The sequence below is a fragment of the Panthera tigris genome, chromosome F3 (genome assembly GCF_018350195.1).
Source record: "Panthera tigris isolate Pti1 chromosome F3, P.tigris_Pti1_mat1.1, whole genome shotgun sequence".
Lineage (NCBI taxonomy): Eukaryota > Metazoa > Chordata > Mammalia > Carnivora > Felidae > Panthera > Panthera tigris.
The window spans coordinates 8,350,269-8,366,535 of NC_056678.1; the positions used below are offsets into that span (position 1 = coordinate 8,350,269).

The window sequence follows — 16,267 nt, forward strand, 5'->3', positions numbered from 1 at the left end:
TTATTTTTTCCAAAGTTGTTGGAATGGAGCCCTTCAGAAAGAATGTAAGAAATGGAGCCCTTCAGAATGGAAAGGCAGAATCAAATCTTAAGAGACCACAGTTTTTTATTACCAAGTGGTATCATGCATATAACTGCTTTGGGTGCGTATAACCCTTGACATGGGAATGCTTTCATTACCCAGAGCTCTGAATCATTTCCCAAAGAAAAGTGAGGTCAGTGAATGTGCAGGCTTCAATTCTGATACCTTCCTCATGCCTTTGATTTATTTAAAATCTCTTGTATTGTTGATCATATTTAGATACAAAAATACCAAAAAATGTAAAAATACATGCGTGCCCATTGGTAAAATTAATGATTTGCCCACATTACCAAAATAAATTAGTAAAATAATTAATTAAAAGATGAACCCAAGAAAGGTCAGATAATTCTTTTTATCTGGACTCATTTCTAGGCTAAATGTAAATAACTTGTAACTTTAAGAAACTCTAAACATTTTCTTCCACATGACATTTCCCTAAATGGGAAATCAAGCACCCCTCCTTTGTCTCCAGCTTCTGTCCACTCCCTGCTTCTACATTTTCAGCAACCAAGTCATCAGCCTGCCAGGCTGATGAAATAAAGAGCTAGAGGCTTGATTTGCACATTTTTCTTTTTAATGTTTTTCTTTGTATAACACATAGGATGAAACAAATTCTGGTAATTCTGCTTATGAATTCGGGTGAACAAGGGGGAGATGCAAACAGCTGATCATTGATAACCATGTTATTTTCAATCTACTTATGCTATTGATTCTCTTTGTTTCCTTATGTGTCATGTTGCTGACAGTAAGCAAGAAACATTCCCTATTCATTAAGTGGATTTCCATCTATGAATGAAGTTGGCTAACTGTCTGCTTGCTGCTTCCTTGTTCAGATCTGAGGCCACCTGGGCTCCATGAGCAACCTTCTCCATTGAAGGATGGCCTGAGGATATAGATATGGATGACAGTGTCTGGGGGCCCCACACTTTCATCCTGAAACAAAGACTGGAGTATCATACATGTGAAGCTCAGGCCACCACAGTCACATCTGATTTTTCTCTCTTCATTTGTTGATGGCTGGGAAGAAGGAAGAAGCCAGATTTATTTGTGGGATGAAATTTCTTTTCAGACTTTTCTTCCGTTGACTCTGTGAAATAAAGGACATGTCAGTTAGTAACTGGCATTATATGATAAATACAATTTTTAGAGTCAAGTTGCACCACTAATTTATGTAGAGATTTTAATCTTCCTAGTAAGAAAGTATAGTTATTTGCTTAACTATCCTGTATGCTTCCAGGGTAAATATGTGTTAAAAACTGGAGGTAGGGGTGCCTGGGTGGTTCAGTCAGTTAAGTGTCAGACTTGATTTCAGCTCAGGTCATGATCTCATGGTGAGATCGAGCTCCGAGTTCGGCTCTGTACTGGGCGTGGAACCTGCTTAGGATTCTCTCACTCTTCCTCTCCCTTTGCCCCTCCCCCACTTGCTCAAGTGCGTGCCTGCATGCACACACTCTTTCTCTCTCTCTGAAAAACGAAATGAAACGAAACGAAACAAAACAAAACAGGAGGTGGGGTTCCAGAAGGGTATGGTGGAAAAGCAGAAGCTTTGGACTAACTACTTGACTGGGCAGTTAGCCCATGCTGGGACTCAACTACCCAGTCTGCAAGGGTTTGATTAAAATAAAGCCAATTACAGAAGTTTGCTATGTTGTTGTCAGGCATAAAGATATCATATATGAATATCATCAGAGTCCATTGACTTATAGGAAAATAAAATCAAGTGATGATCCCACAAATGAGAAATGAAAATTAGTTTTGAATTAGATAGTTCTGGAAGACATACATATAGAAAGTTAAACTCATTTGGTTTAAAAATTCAGAACAAGAAGTATCTAATTTTTGTCAGTAATATTCAGCTAATATTGACAGTACACATCAGTTTGATTTTATGCTCTATTATGGAGAATAAGAAAGAAAGAAGGAAGAAGGGAGAGGAGAGACAGAGAGTTATAGCTAAAGAAAAAAACAGAGAGAGCCCCAAGGTAAAATTCAAGCACCTAAAGATCTCTCAGGCTTGAACGCTTACAGTCACCTGACCAGTCCTCTCTGAGACACAAGGTGGGAAACTTAGTTCCCCAGATCAATCCACTAACCAATTGGAGCAAATTCCCAGCTGCACTGATTTTCTAATCTAATTTTCTATCATTATTCTCCCCCACTTCCTCCTGCTCTCTCCCCTCCTTCTTGATCTCATTCATTCTTTCATTCAGCAAATTTTGTGTGTGTGTGTGTGTGTGTGTGTGTGTGTGTGTGTGTGACTTATGTGTCTGTTCTAAGCCCTGGAGATCCAACAGAGAATAAGCCAAAGTGCCTGCCTTCATGGATCTTACATTCTAGTGGGGGAGAATCATTACAAATAAATCCATTTTTATGAAATGTGATAGCAGGTAGTGATTGGAGCTGTGAAGAAAAATAAACTAGGGTGAGGGCACAGAGAGTGATGGGAAGGGAGAGTTCTTCCTTGTTCGTTACCTGCAGACTCTCATCTGGTTACTTAACCCGGAGACACCGAGCAGCTTCCTGACTGCCTGAATTACACTGCATTGTGTTTAAGTGTCTGGGCTCTGAAGTCAACCTGCTGGATTTAGATCCCAGCTCTACTATTTACTTCTTTTGGGATCTTAAATAAATTATTTATCCTCTTGTGCTTCAGTGTTCTTGAATATCAAATGGGGATGGTAACCATAACTCCCTCATTGTTATAAAGATTCAGTGAAAGAGTGCATATAGAACCTACAGGTTTGTGCCTGGCATGCTAATTTAAACACCAATGTTAGCTATTATCACCAGCAGTAGCACTCAGTTACAGTTTATATCCCCTTTCACCTGAAATAAAATTGTGAGTGTTTTTCTGTTATTCTTTGAAAAGTTATAAAGTATGCTATTATATATATTTTTTCATTGTTTTAAGTAATGGATGAAACACAGTTGTATGAATAATCCAAAACTAGCAGGTAGTCAAAAGAGTGTTTGTTTGGGGTTTTGTAATTCATATATTTTATGCCTATGTTTGCATTCTTATATATCTTTCACTTAAACATTTTTCTATTATTGGCTGTGCTTCCACAATTGTGTAAATGGATCACATGTCACAAAGTTCATGTTCTCCCACTCTCTTCCACATTTAAATTGAAAAGGAGCTACCGTTGACCCTTGAGGATCCCCCCATGCAGTAGAAAATCCACGTATAACTTTTGACTCTCCCCATACTTAACTACTAACAGTCTACTGTGGACTGGAAGCCTCACCAGTAACATACACAGTGGATTAGCACATATACCATATTTTTATAATAAAGAAAGCTACAGAAAAGAAAATATGATTAAGAAAATCATCAGGAAGAGAAGGTATACTGTACTGTATATTTATTGAGAAAATCATCAGGAAGAGAAAATACTGCACTGTAATTATTGAAAACAATCTGCACAGAAATGGACCCTTGTAGTTCAAACCTGTGTTGTTCAAGTGTCCACCGTATAAAATTGGCTCTGATGTATGCTTTCCTGTGCTATGGTTAATATTTTGTAACTTGTTTAATTCTAAAGGGATTTACAAGCTATTTAAAGACACTAATAATTGAAATCATTTCTATTATTTAAAAATAATCAGTTGAAGAGATTAAGATACCTATTTTTGGACTATTTGCTCAGAGAACTTTCTCTTCTCTTTACTGTGAGCTCTTTGATCTATGAATGGCTTCTTAGTGCCCAACACAGTGCAGGGCACATTAGTAGGTATTTCAAGATATTCTGTACATGTTTGTTTCACAAAACTGGAATTTGAACACAAAATTTTCTGAAGTAATGTTATGCCTAGCTTCTTGGAAGTGCTTTTCATGAAAATAGATATTTGATGGGTATTTATTAATTGGACCTCATCCACTATTTTCCCCACTTAAGCTGTATGTTTTTTTTTAAATTGCAGGCAATCAACATAGTGATTTTTTTTTAAGTTTATTTATTTATTTTGAGAGAGAGCAGAAGTGGGGTGGGGGTAGAGAAGGAAAGATAGAATCCCAAGCAGGCTCTGTACTCTCAGTGCAGAACCCAGTGAGGGGCTTGAACCCTCAAACTGTGAGATCATGACCTGAGCCAAAGTTAAGAGTCAGATGCTTAACAGACTGAGTCACCCAGGTGCCCCCATGATTCTTTAATCTATACCAGTTTCCAGATTTCATTGTCATCTTGCTAAGTGCATAATTTTGTGGAAAGGACCTAATATTATTTTGGAAACAGATTTTAATCCCTGACTATACTTAACTCTTTTCTACATTAAACTAGAAAGGGAATTTTTACCTTTTCTATAAGCAAATGGAGATATCTACTCCTTTTACCCTTCTTGTATGGTTAATGATTTTTCAGAGTGAAAGAAAGCTTTATTCTCTTTATTAAGAGAAAATAAAGTTTTAATATCTATTAAAACAGTAGATATTAAAAATTCCTTTGCATTTGGAGAAATAATTTATCATATTTCATGATCGTTGACAAAATTAATCATAGTGGAATCAATTTCTGATGATCTAAGTGTAGATTATTCATTATGTAGATTAACCATGACTAATTTTTATTCCATTTTTGTCTTCCTCCTGGTATTTAAGACACATTTGGCCACCTTCTTTCTTCACTTAGTCTGTACTTAAAGAATGCAAAGTATACTTAATATCAGATGAGGCAAAACAAATAAGAATGGAAATACAAGCTTAAAATATACAAATTATAAAACCCCAAACAAACACTCTTTTGCTTACCTGTTAGTTGTGGATCATTTTATACCACTGTGTTTCATCCACTACTTAAAACAATTAACAGTAAATTATATTATTTTATAGAAAATCCTCTATTGCCAAAAATTCATATTCAAACAATTGGTAGAGTTGATGATTAACAGGAATCCTTTATGTACATAAGCTAACAAAATAATGGTCAAGATTTCTATATAATTAAATAAAGCAGCTTTTTGTTCTGGTGGTGGGAGTTATAATTTTTATCGTTTATTCCATTAGGCACAGACAGTATGAACCAGCTCTTTCTGTTTTTAGTCTGACATCGTGAAATGTGGCTTACAAGAAGTACCATGTGTTAGATCCTCCTCTTAAGGTTTGATCCATTTTTTTAAGTTTATTTATTTATTTTGAGAGACAGAGGGCATGAACAGAGGGGGGCCAGAGAGAGAGAGGGAGAGAGAGGATCCCAAGCAGACTGTGCTATCCACCTCAGTGGGGGGCTCGAACTCACAAACCGTGAAATCAAAACCTGAGCTGAAATCAAGAGTCAGGTGCTTAACCAACTGAGCCACCCAGGAGCCCCACATTTCATCTATTTTATTATAAAGATGAGACGAATGGCCACAGGTTAAGTTGAGCCAATACAAGCTTCCTGGAACTAGTAGAAGAGTGACAGCATTTGAATTTTCTAGGCTGTATGGCTTAATATGATGAGCATGACATTTAGAGTCACAAGTAGAACTCAGCTTATCACTTATTTCTTATGTGATCTTTGGCAAGTCGCTTACCCTCTGGTTAGGCTCTACTTTTTCCCAGTTTTAAGACGGGTATAACATTTTTCTTTGTAATTGTTGTGAAAATGAGGGGAATAATTTCTAAAAGTACTACGTAAACTGTAAGTCGTTGAACGTTAGCTACGCCTATTAATACACAAAACAACTTCTTGACGTGGCTGGTGAGACAGAGGCTTACTGATTTCATGGCTCCATCCTGTAGGTACCATAACATTCAGAAGCAAGGATGGTTATACAACCCTCGGAGATGTTATGTCATGTTACCTAGCTTTTTTTTTTTTAACTTTATATGATTTTCTTTTTTTAAATATGAAATTTATTGTCAAATTGGTTTCCATACAGATTCCCTCCTCAATGCCCATCACCTACTTTCCCCTCCCTCCCACCCCCCACCAACCCTCAGTTTATTCTCAGTTTTTAAGAGTCTCTTACAGTTTGCCTCATTCCCTCTCTGTAACTTTTTTTTTCCCCCTTCTCCTCTCCCATGGTCTTCTGGTAAGTTTCTCAGGATCCACATAAGAGTGAAAACATATGGTATCTGTCTTTTTCTGTATGACTTATTTCACTTAGCATAACACTCTCCAGTTCCATCCACATTGCTACAAAGGCCATATTTCATTCTTTCTCATTACCAAGTAGTATTCCATTATATATATATATATATATATATATATATATATATATATAAACCACAACTTCTTTTTTTTTTTTTTAATTTTTTTTTCAACGTTTTTTTTAATTTATTTTTGGGACAGAGAGAGACAGAGCATGAACGGGGGAGGGGCAGAGAGAGAGGGAGACACAGAATCGGAAACAGGCTCCAGGCTCCGAGCCATCAGCCCAGAGCCTGACGCGGGGCTCGAACTCACGGACCGCGAGATCATGACCTGGCTGAAGTCGGACGCTTAACCGACTGCGCCACCCAGGCGCCCCAAACCACAACTTCTTTATCCATTCATCAATTGATACTAGCTTTTAGAAGTAGGCAGTGAATCTAAGTCTTGAATTAGCTCTGGAAAAATTTCATTTGTCAGGTTCAGAGGTCCTGTTTAATTTTTCCTCTCTGTCCAGCAAATTCATGATTTCCATCTCACAGAGCTAAAACACATGCATCCTGGAATATTCATGATAAGAATATGGGCTGAGAAAATCTTAGGCCCAGAATGTCCCTGGGAACAAAGAAATAATTAACAGTCCACACAGAAAAGGAATACACTAGGAATTCTAAGTACTAACCTTATCATGAGTGTGACCTCCCTTCTTTTTTCCTGGATTGATGTCAGAAGATTCCCTTCGTGCTTCTGAACCAATGAGTGGAAGAAATCTTAGGCTAGTGGGGCTTGGTACCTAGAAGCCATAAGTAAAGATTTAGTGAGACATATTTAAGGTGATTACACCTGTAATGTAAATTCACGGGGGTGGAGAATAGGGAAAGGTTCAACTGCTTTAAAATATACCCCTCCTTCCCAGATGCCCACTATGACTTCTTGACACTTCATCCTTAGCATTATCTGTAGCTTAAGTGTTTGACCCTATTACAGGGAACATGTTCTTGGGAAGGAGAAATAACATTTTATGAAATAATAAGTTAAGGTTAAGTTGAAGTATTTCTTCTTCAGTTTATCATTCTTGGTTTAATTAGTTGTTTAATTTAACAGAGGTTAGCTCTAGTGGAGACTGGAAGAGAATGAGTAAGGAGGAGAAAATTCTGGGCAGAGGATGAATTCTGGGCCAACGGACAGCACAGGCAAAGTCACAGAAGAGGGAAGAGTGGTGATGCTTAAGGAATGGCAAGTAATTTGGCACAGCTGGAGTATAAGGTACATGGGAGAATGTGGTAGAAAATGAGATCATACAGTTCAGGCAGATGCCAGATTATGAAAAGTTTGTATGCCAGGCTAAAGGTATTTGGATTTTATCCTGTCGGTGATGAAGAGCCAGGTTAAAATCTGAAATAGTTTCTTATAGTGTTGTTTAACGTGAAATGGCAGAGGCAAATGGTCAAGACCATGGACATCTAGAACTAGAGACTTCTTTGGGATCAGATGCAGCACGCTCATAGAAGCATCAGTCTGCTTGGTTATGTGATTTTCTTCAACCTTGTTGGGTAGCCCAAGGTCGGGAATGAGACATCAGATTCCTTGTTTTCTAACTACTCCAGTTCTAGAAGCCTCCAACTTACCCTATATATAGGAAGAGAGCCGAAAACAATCCCTGCCTCTCTGTTTTCCATCAGGAATCCTTCTAAGGCACGTCTTCGAATCTGCAAAACACAGGAAGTGGATGTTTAGTGATGTCGGCACATTCTATCAGTGGCAAAATTCCTGGGTTTAAATCCTGACTCTGATGCTTATTAGCTGAGTGATCTTGGGCAAGTTCTTTCCCTGTTGACTATTTATGAGGATCAAATGAAATAACACAGATAGTGTGCTACTCAAATGTAAGATTTACTATCATTGTATTATTATTACTGATAATGATATGTCAAAAAGAAGTGAATGAATACATTTTATATAATTGAGAAAGAAAAGGAATAGGCAAAACAAGATTCTGGAAGAATTCAGAGATTCCTAAGAAAAGGGTGTTTTAATTCAACTTTAGCATTAACGTTTTATTATTTTACCAATGAATTGAGAAGATAAAGTTGAGCTAAGGGGTAGACAATCCTTGGGGCATTTGATTGTTTCAAGGCCTTTTAAACTTTGCTAAAGATTTCCCCAAAATGTATTTAATATTACAGTTAAATTATTTAAAAAATTATTTCTTATCTTCAAATTGGAAGAGAATATTAAAAGGACATACCAGTCTTTATTTTTAGGTTGTACTATTTCAATCCTATTCAACAAAATTGAGTTATATGCTATGCATAAGTTTTTGGCCATAAAGAGCTTAGGACTCAGTGGTGAGTGGGAAGTAAAGATGAGTACATAAAAAAATACTGATTCATTGGAGAACATGGTAAATGAATACACTATAAAACACAAAGCAGGGAGGGATCAGGGTTGTTGGAGAATGTAGAATTAACATTTATTGAGAATCTGTGATGTAACTGTATGCATCTTCACATCTAATCCTCACCACAACACTTTGAAGGGTTTGCAGATGAATAAAGAGATAAAATTATTTAAGACTAAACCTAAGTCTGTCCCACTCCCCATCCTGTCCTTCTCCTCCTTGTCACCCTGCCCTCTGGGAGCAGCTGAGTTCCATTTGGACAGAAAGGCAGGACTTATGAAAACTATTTAATTTGGAAAATATTAAGTATTTATCAAATTATGAAGTTGATAATGTGAAAGAATAATGACATAATGAACATCCATGGACCCACTGCTCTGTTTTATGTATTGAAACAATACCCTCAACTTTGAGGTTCTGAGTCCTTTTCATCTGCCTTTAAAATGTAATGACTGTCCTGAACTTTGTGCTTTTAATTCTCTTGCTTTCGTTTATATAGTTTTACTTTATGTAAATTTTTGCCCAAACAATATTTTATTTAGTTTGGCTTCTTCTTGACTTTTATACAAATGAAATAATTATGTACATATTCTTAAGCAAAACTTTTCCCATTTAATAGCATGTGTCAAACAATTATTCATATACATGAGTGTTGTTTTGGTCCATTTATATTCACTCTTCTGTAGTATTCCAATTTATAGATATGCCATAATTATGTTCCAATTATAATGTCTGTGAGCATTTAGGCTGCTTTCAGGTTTTTCTATTACAAGCAGTACTGCTCTGAACATTCTTGTGCCTGCCTCCTAACCATGTGTTTAAAGGTTTCCCAAAGATATATATCTAGGATACTATAACTATTTTCAACTTTACTAGATAACGCCATATTGTTTTCCAAAGTGGTTCTACCAATTTCCACTATTTCCACCAGCAGATTAGTGTTCTGATTGTGCCAAATGCACACTGACCCTTGATATTGTCAGACTCTCTGACATTTGCCAATCTGCTGGGTGTAAAATGATATCTCATAATATTATTGATGTGGATTTCCATGTTTACTAATGAGCATCTCATCATGTGCTTATTGGCAATTTTTTTTTTCCTTCTGTGATGTATCTATTCAAGTATTTGACCATTTTTTAAATTGGACTGTCTTTTTTTCTTATTGATTTTTTTAGGAGTTCCTTTTCTATTCTGAATACTAATCTTTTGTCAATTACAAAGGTGGGGTGGACTTGACAGAGAAAGGTCACAGATGTGGTACGGACAGCTCAGGCGAACTGGAGCAGAAGGCAGGAATGCTCAGGAAATAACAACTAGCCTGATCTGTAGAGGGTGGGGCAATGGTAGGTTAGTAACAGGAGACAAGTTTAAAAAGGTTAAGTTTGGCTTATTGTGTTGAAGATCTTGAAGAAATTGATTTCAATTAATACCACACCTTAGCCTAAAGACTCATGCTATATCCACTTTTTACAAATATTGCAAATAGAATGAATAGCAGGACCCATTTCTCTCCTAATTCTGCACTGGAGAAAAGTGTGTCAGTCTGTGATAGGCAGAATCATGGCAACCAAAGATGTCCACATCCTATTTCTCCCACCCCCAACCTATGGTTTCACTGCCTTACTTGGCAAAAGGAACTTTGCAGATGTGATTTAGGTCAGGAACCTTGAGGTGGATTATACAGGTGGGTCCAATCTAATCCCAGGCATCCTTAAAAACAGAGAACCTTTCCCATAGGGTCACAGACATGTGACCACAGGAAGATGGTCAGGGAGAAGCAATATGTCTGGCTTTGAAGATGAAGGAGGAGGGCCCCCAACTAAAGCATTGAGATTCTCCCCTACAGCCTCTATAAAAGGAACATAGCTCTGGAAACACTTTAATTTTAGACCAATGAGAACCAGGACAGACTTCTGACATATAGAACTATAAGATAATGAATTTATATTGTTTAAGCCACCAAGTTGGTAGTAATTTGTAACAGCAATAATAGAAAACTAATATACCAGAGAGATCTAAATTCAGGAAAACAAAAGCAAAGTGCTTTATCTTTTTTTGTTCACTTGTTTGTTTTAAGGCTACCTTGGGAGAAGAGAGAGACTTGAAAAACTTAAAATCATGATCCACTTCAAAGGCCTTGGGAGGTGTACGTTTGAAAAGCAAAGACATTGAGCTCATTTTTTTCCATCTGTGTAAAAAGATACAAGAAAAACTGTTCAGCACATTCCCACATCTTTTATTCTCTGCCTACTGCACATGTATCCATTAAATCCTTCTTTCTCTGGGTCCCAAATTCTCTGGCTTTCATGGCACCAGTCTTAATGATGCTACCTCTGCACTTAACTAGTCATTCTTTATTTGTTCACTCAAATACCTTTTAAGTTCCTATTGTGTGCTAAGCACTAAGCTAAGAACTGGGTATATAAAGATGTATAAAACATGGTCTTAATCCTCAAGGAACTCACAGAGCTAGTGAAGGAGATGCATATTACCAAATTAGAATATACTATTTTGAGTACTAAGATAAATGGATGTTCAAGGCTCAGCAATTACCCATTGACCAACTGTGTGTGGGGAACTTTACCACAACTTGATGAGTCTTGACTCTACTACACCACCTCATGTTTTGGCACGACCTCTTCTCTGGAGCTCTTGCTGGCCAGTCAAGGCAAGGCTTGAACCCTTCAGTGGAGTCTTGGCAGTCACGTGGAACCCTTGTCGATTCTTCTAAAATTGCTGCTGTGTGGCTTGTGACACTTTGCTTCAATTTCTGTTTCTTCTACCAACTATTGGACTAGATGATGGCATGCAATCTCTCCAGCTTTGGCACACTTACGATTTCCCTAAAGGGATTTATTTTAGACAATCCCTTCTGCTTCTTCCCATTTTTGACTCATCTGGTCAGTTCCCCCTGTTCTGGTCTGCTCTATATTACCAGTCCAGGGAGGACCCCCATGCTTTGCTGATGTTGAGCTCAGTTAAGCTCCAATCACTTCCATAATGACAAAGATCCAACCACATCAAAACCAGGACTGAATGTTACAAAAGCGCAAAACACCTTTTGCCAACACTCTGTTCCCTACTAGGTAACTGTCCTCTTTTTCTAAGCCTTTAAGCAGTGCTCAGGTGTCCTTGAGACACAAGCATACCCATGAATCAAACTCTTGTTTAACGTTAGAGCTATCTGACTTCCTTACAAAGCAATATATACTATCATCACCTCACATCTCCTATTTATTTCTCAAGCACTAGCATGTGATTGTTACCCACCACTCCACTGACATTACCCTCTCTGAGGTCATCAGCTGAAATAATGCCAATCGTGTGTTTACTTTTCTGTTGTCCTATGTGACTTCACTGCCACGTTCTACAAATGTGTCCTCACTACCACTTGTCATCATACCATGTGCATGTGGTTTTCTTTTCAACAACCAGACAGGTCTATCTCAATGCTCATTAAATATCTTCACTTGGATGTCCCACAAACATCTAGACTTACACTTGTCCAAAACCAAATGCACTATCCTTTTCTTCAGACTTGTTTTTTCTCTTCTGTATTCTGTCACTATGATTTCTGTAAAGCTTAAAATCCTTCTGTTGGTCTGTTACAAAACCCATTGCGATTTGGCATCTATAAAATTTTCTTGCTTTATCTCCCACCACGTCGTCCTTACTTGCTCACTGGACCCCCCAGTCTTGAAAAACTACATCATAGTCTTTCATTATTTAGTGATTTTACTTACCCATGATTTAAGGAAACATAGAAGATCAAAGTTGCCTCTTTGGTCTTGTTTGGTTACATCCCATCTATCCCTTGGTGATTATCTTGAGAATTACATTTTCCTAGAAGTACTATTATACTGAACTGTAGCTTTTTTGTTTACATATTTTTCCCCTCCACTGGATTGCAATGTTATTGAAAAGTCCTGGACTTTTCACCTTTGAATTCTCCATGTCCAGCACAGTGTCACATTCTTGGGGTGCCTGGGTGGCTCAGTCGGTTAAGTGTCTGACTCTTGGTTTCAGCTCAGGTCATGATCTCACGGTTTGTGAGTTTGAGCCCCACATTGGGCTTTGTGTTGATGGCACTGAGCCTGCTTGAGATTCTCTCTCTCATTTCTTTGCCCCTTTCCTGCTTGTGCTCTTTCTTAAAATAAATAAATAAACTTAAAAAAATAGAGTTTAATTCTTGTCTGCTCATCTAAAGAAAAACCCAGTGGTCTTACTTTTGCCGGTCAAATACCAGAGGATATTCATATTTTTGCGTCTTCTCTGTGAATTTGTTTTCTTCTTTTATTTCTATGGGATATTCATTAACATCACATGGCAAAATGAAATCATTTGTTGGTGATATTTCAAACATTCTTCGCTGTCCAAAATATCCACAGTAATGACCATTGAGGGCATGCCAGACCCTGAGGAAAGGCAAAAGTAGGGAGAAGAAAGTAACTGGAATTCAGTGAAAGTTATTGTTTATTAGATCATTTATATGGGTTTTTACTGGTCCATCAGAGATTTTAAGCTTGAATCGAGGACTATTCCTGTTAAATACATGGAACCAATCATAGCATAAGCATTTTTATCCATTAGAATTCTAATCAACAACAATTTTGGGAAATGTTGATTTGAATCTGTACTTATGATGGCCATTCATTAAAATCAGAACACAAGGAATGGATATTTCCCAGAATAACACTGTTCATTCATTGTGATCAGAACCTGTGTTGGCTGACAGTATGCTAGTTGAATTAGGCCTTACAGTGTGCTATATCTTAGTTGTCTACCTCTGCATCAGCATCAGTAGGGCTTGTGGGAGGAGTTTCCTAAGGATGCTTTTATTATTAACAAAATCCTCTCAACATCCATCCATAACTCCTACTGTTCTGGAAAAACCATACTATTTTTCACAACTGAGTTATGAAATAAGGTGACAAAAGAAGTGTTGTTTTTTTTTTTTATCCATATGCATAGTTTTACCATCAGGTCACTCTGTGAGATCCCTCTAAGCAGCCCACTTGATTTAAAGTCCTATAGAATATCCTTAGCAGGAGTGTGTGCCCTGCATCTTAAGGAAAGATAAAACAGTATGTGGAAGATCTTGCTTTTATATCTTGACTTCAATCTCAGAGTAACAAATGATGGAAGCAGTCATCATGGCCCATGAGGAGGACACACTAAATGAGGTAAGAGTAAATTCCACCAAGTTCAAGTGGTTTCCCAGGTCACGGGGGCGGGCATTGAGGAGAGGACAGAGGAGAGGTATCTAGCCAGGACTCCTCACACCTAATAGCATCCTAAGAATGTAACATGAGCATTTTACATCCCTTACATATTCTAATTCTCCTACACTGCCTTGCCAGAGCCTTCACCAAAGTGAAATGGACCGGTCCTTCCAGCACAGAAGTTAGAGGGTAAGGACTACCTTTAGGACAACTCCAAACTCACTCTATTCTAGGTCAGGACTGAAGCAGCTTCTGATCTTGTTTTGTGACATTTCCTGCTGCATGTGGAATTCTTCCAGATGACTGATCCCACCTCTCAGCCTGATTTCCTGGGTCTTAGATAAGTATCTTAGCCCTGTCTATCCTCTGTCTAAGAGCTAAGTCTTTATTACACTTTTTCCTATTATAATATCACAATCTTTTTGAAAACAAAGATTTAGAATGTTAAAATTCCCTACCCCTTTGGAAAGTGGCAGCCAGTGTTTGCAAAAGGACATAGCTTAGTTATAAAGGGAAGTGTATCTGAGATAGTTATTCATAGAGCTACTTTTTCTGAATTGAGTATCTAGGGAGATCTCCACTTGAAGGAATCATATAAAAGAAATTTCTGAGCAGGGAATGCTCATAACAACAGAAGTGTGTGCACATGTGACATGTGGTGCACGTGCACACGTGCGTTTGTGTGTGTGTGCCTGTGTGTATTACAATCCCCAATTAGCACTTCTGCTGACAGGTAGCTGAAAATAAACTGGAACAGAGACCCAAGGGACAGAGTTGTGAAAAACATCTGTAATAATGAAATGTCATGTTTTTAATTTTTCCTATAAATAAAATAACACATTCCCTTTCTGGCGGAGGAAGAGCTCTGTTTAACCCCAGTTAGGACCTTGCCCCCTTCCAGACTCACCTTTCACTCAACATTTCTAATAATTTACTTTCACCCTTCCATATTTAAAGTATTTTCCTCTTTTAGTGCCTCCTTTCTCTCTCTTTTTTCTTTTTTTTTCTTAAGTGCCTCCTCTCTTAATGAATGGTACCATCGTTCACTGAGTGGTATATGGCAGGAGGTAGGCTTGACATCCACTGCTTACCTTCCCTTTCAGTTACAGTTTATGTCTCCTGGATTTTATCTCCTGGACAGTTCTCAGATCCAGACTATCTGCTTCCAGCACTGTTGCCACTGCCCTAGTCCAGGCACCTGCACTCAGCATAGACTTCCAACTGGTCTCTTTGCTCCCACCTTGCTGCTCTGAAATCCATTCCCTACACGTTATTTTTTTTTTAAAATGTAAATCAGATTATGTTAGTCCTTCACTTAAAATCCTTTGGAGGCTATTTCCTTCAAGGTGAAGATTCAAACCAGCCCCAGCCTCACACAGGGTCTTTTACCCAATGTAAAATATTCCTTCCTTTTTGCCTTCACTATGTTTAAACTCTCCAGCACACTTTGAAACCTCTCTACCACTCTCGATCTTACCTGACTTTATTCTCCCAAGAGGATAATTCATTACCATGATTTTGACACATTTTAATATGCAGCAATTTGTCTCAAGAAATGTCATAGCATTTCCTTTCTTTTTGTATGTGTGTATGTGTGTGTGTGTGTGTGTGTGTGTGTGTTCAGTATTGGTGTATGTATCCTTAGCATTACCCAGGCAATTAGAAATAAGTAGGCTTTGCAGAATCAATCACAGTGTCTAATTGAAATGAAATGAAATGAAAACATTAGCTTGCTTTCACTTTTCTCAGTGTTGAGTTGCACTTTGCTATGACTTTCTGTATGCCTTCTGATCCTGTGTCTCCTGTGGCTGTTCCTGGGCTTGGGTCTATCTCTCTGAGATAATCATCTTGCTTCATTCTTTGAAATGAGTACACAAAAAACACTTTTATTGAAGTATTTGTCATACTCTGACATGGATGAGCAGGGCATCTTGTCTCCTTGGACATGGAAAACAATTCTAAGCCAGTGGCCATCTTTCCAAAGCCCTTTCTGTGTGCCACATTTTGTTTGTTTGTTTATGTACTTATTTTAATTATCCAATCAAGATTGTATTTGGGGTATAAACTTAAACTGTAGCTTAAGATTTTTACTTCTCGTGCTCAAAACCCTAAATTCACAATATGAAGGTCCATACCTTACTGAGCCATCAACGGAGGCAGTAAGTACCACTTGTTTGTCTTCTACGTAGATTACTTGAACAATTTCTAAAGAATGAGCACGCCAGGCAAGCCGCTGCTTCAGTTTCTAGAAAGCAACAATAAAGCATATTCTGTAGCATAAGTATGTGCTGATCATAATCCAATCTCAAGCAAAACCAGTAACCACGAATGAGCCAAGCTTCCAAGTGAATGGGTGTGGACATCTGTGCAAGTCGAAACCCCTCTCCCTGTGAGCTCTTTTTCCTTGCTCAGGTACCCTAACTCCATTTTTAGGTGTTTGTTCATCTCATGTATTCCTGGGAGAAGAAAGACCTTATGTCTTTAGCAAT

The 16,267-nt window shown here is 37.9% G+C and overlaps 1 protein-coding gene across 3 annotated transcripts in view; it reads right to left on the bottom strand.

Moving 5' to 3' along the window:
• Window positions 1-646: 646 nt before the first annotated feature.
• Window positions 647-16,267, bottom strand: part of WDR64 (WD repeat domain 64) — a 142,606-nt gene continuing 126,985 nt past the window's right edge. For all 3 annotated transcript variants that reach the window (XM_042976752.1, XM_042976753.1, XM_042976754.1), the window contains 6 exons: window positions 15,914-16,023; window positions 12,783-12,971; window positions 10,639-10,744; window positions 7,781-7,861; window positions 6,835-6,945; window positions 647-1,168 (listed from right to left, as the gene is read on the bottom strand). In XM_042976752.1, coding sequence (XP_042832686.1) covers window positions 1,085-1,168; window positions 6,835-6,945; window positions 7,781-7,861; window positions 10,639-10,744; window positions 12,783-12,971; window positions 15,914-16,023 — 681 coding nt within the window. In that variant the 3' untranslated portion in view covers window positions 647-1,084. The remainder of the gene's footprint in view (window positions 1,169-6,834; window positions 6,946-7,780; window positions 7,862-10,638; window positions 10,745-12,782; window positions 12,972-15,913; window positions 16,024-16,267) is intronic.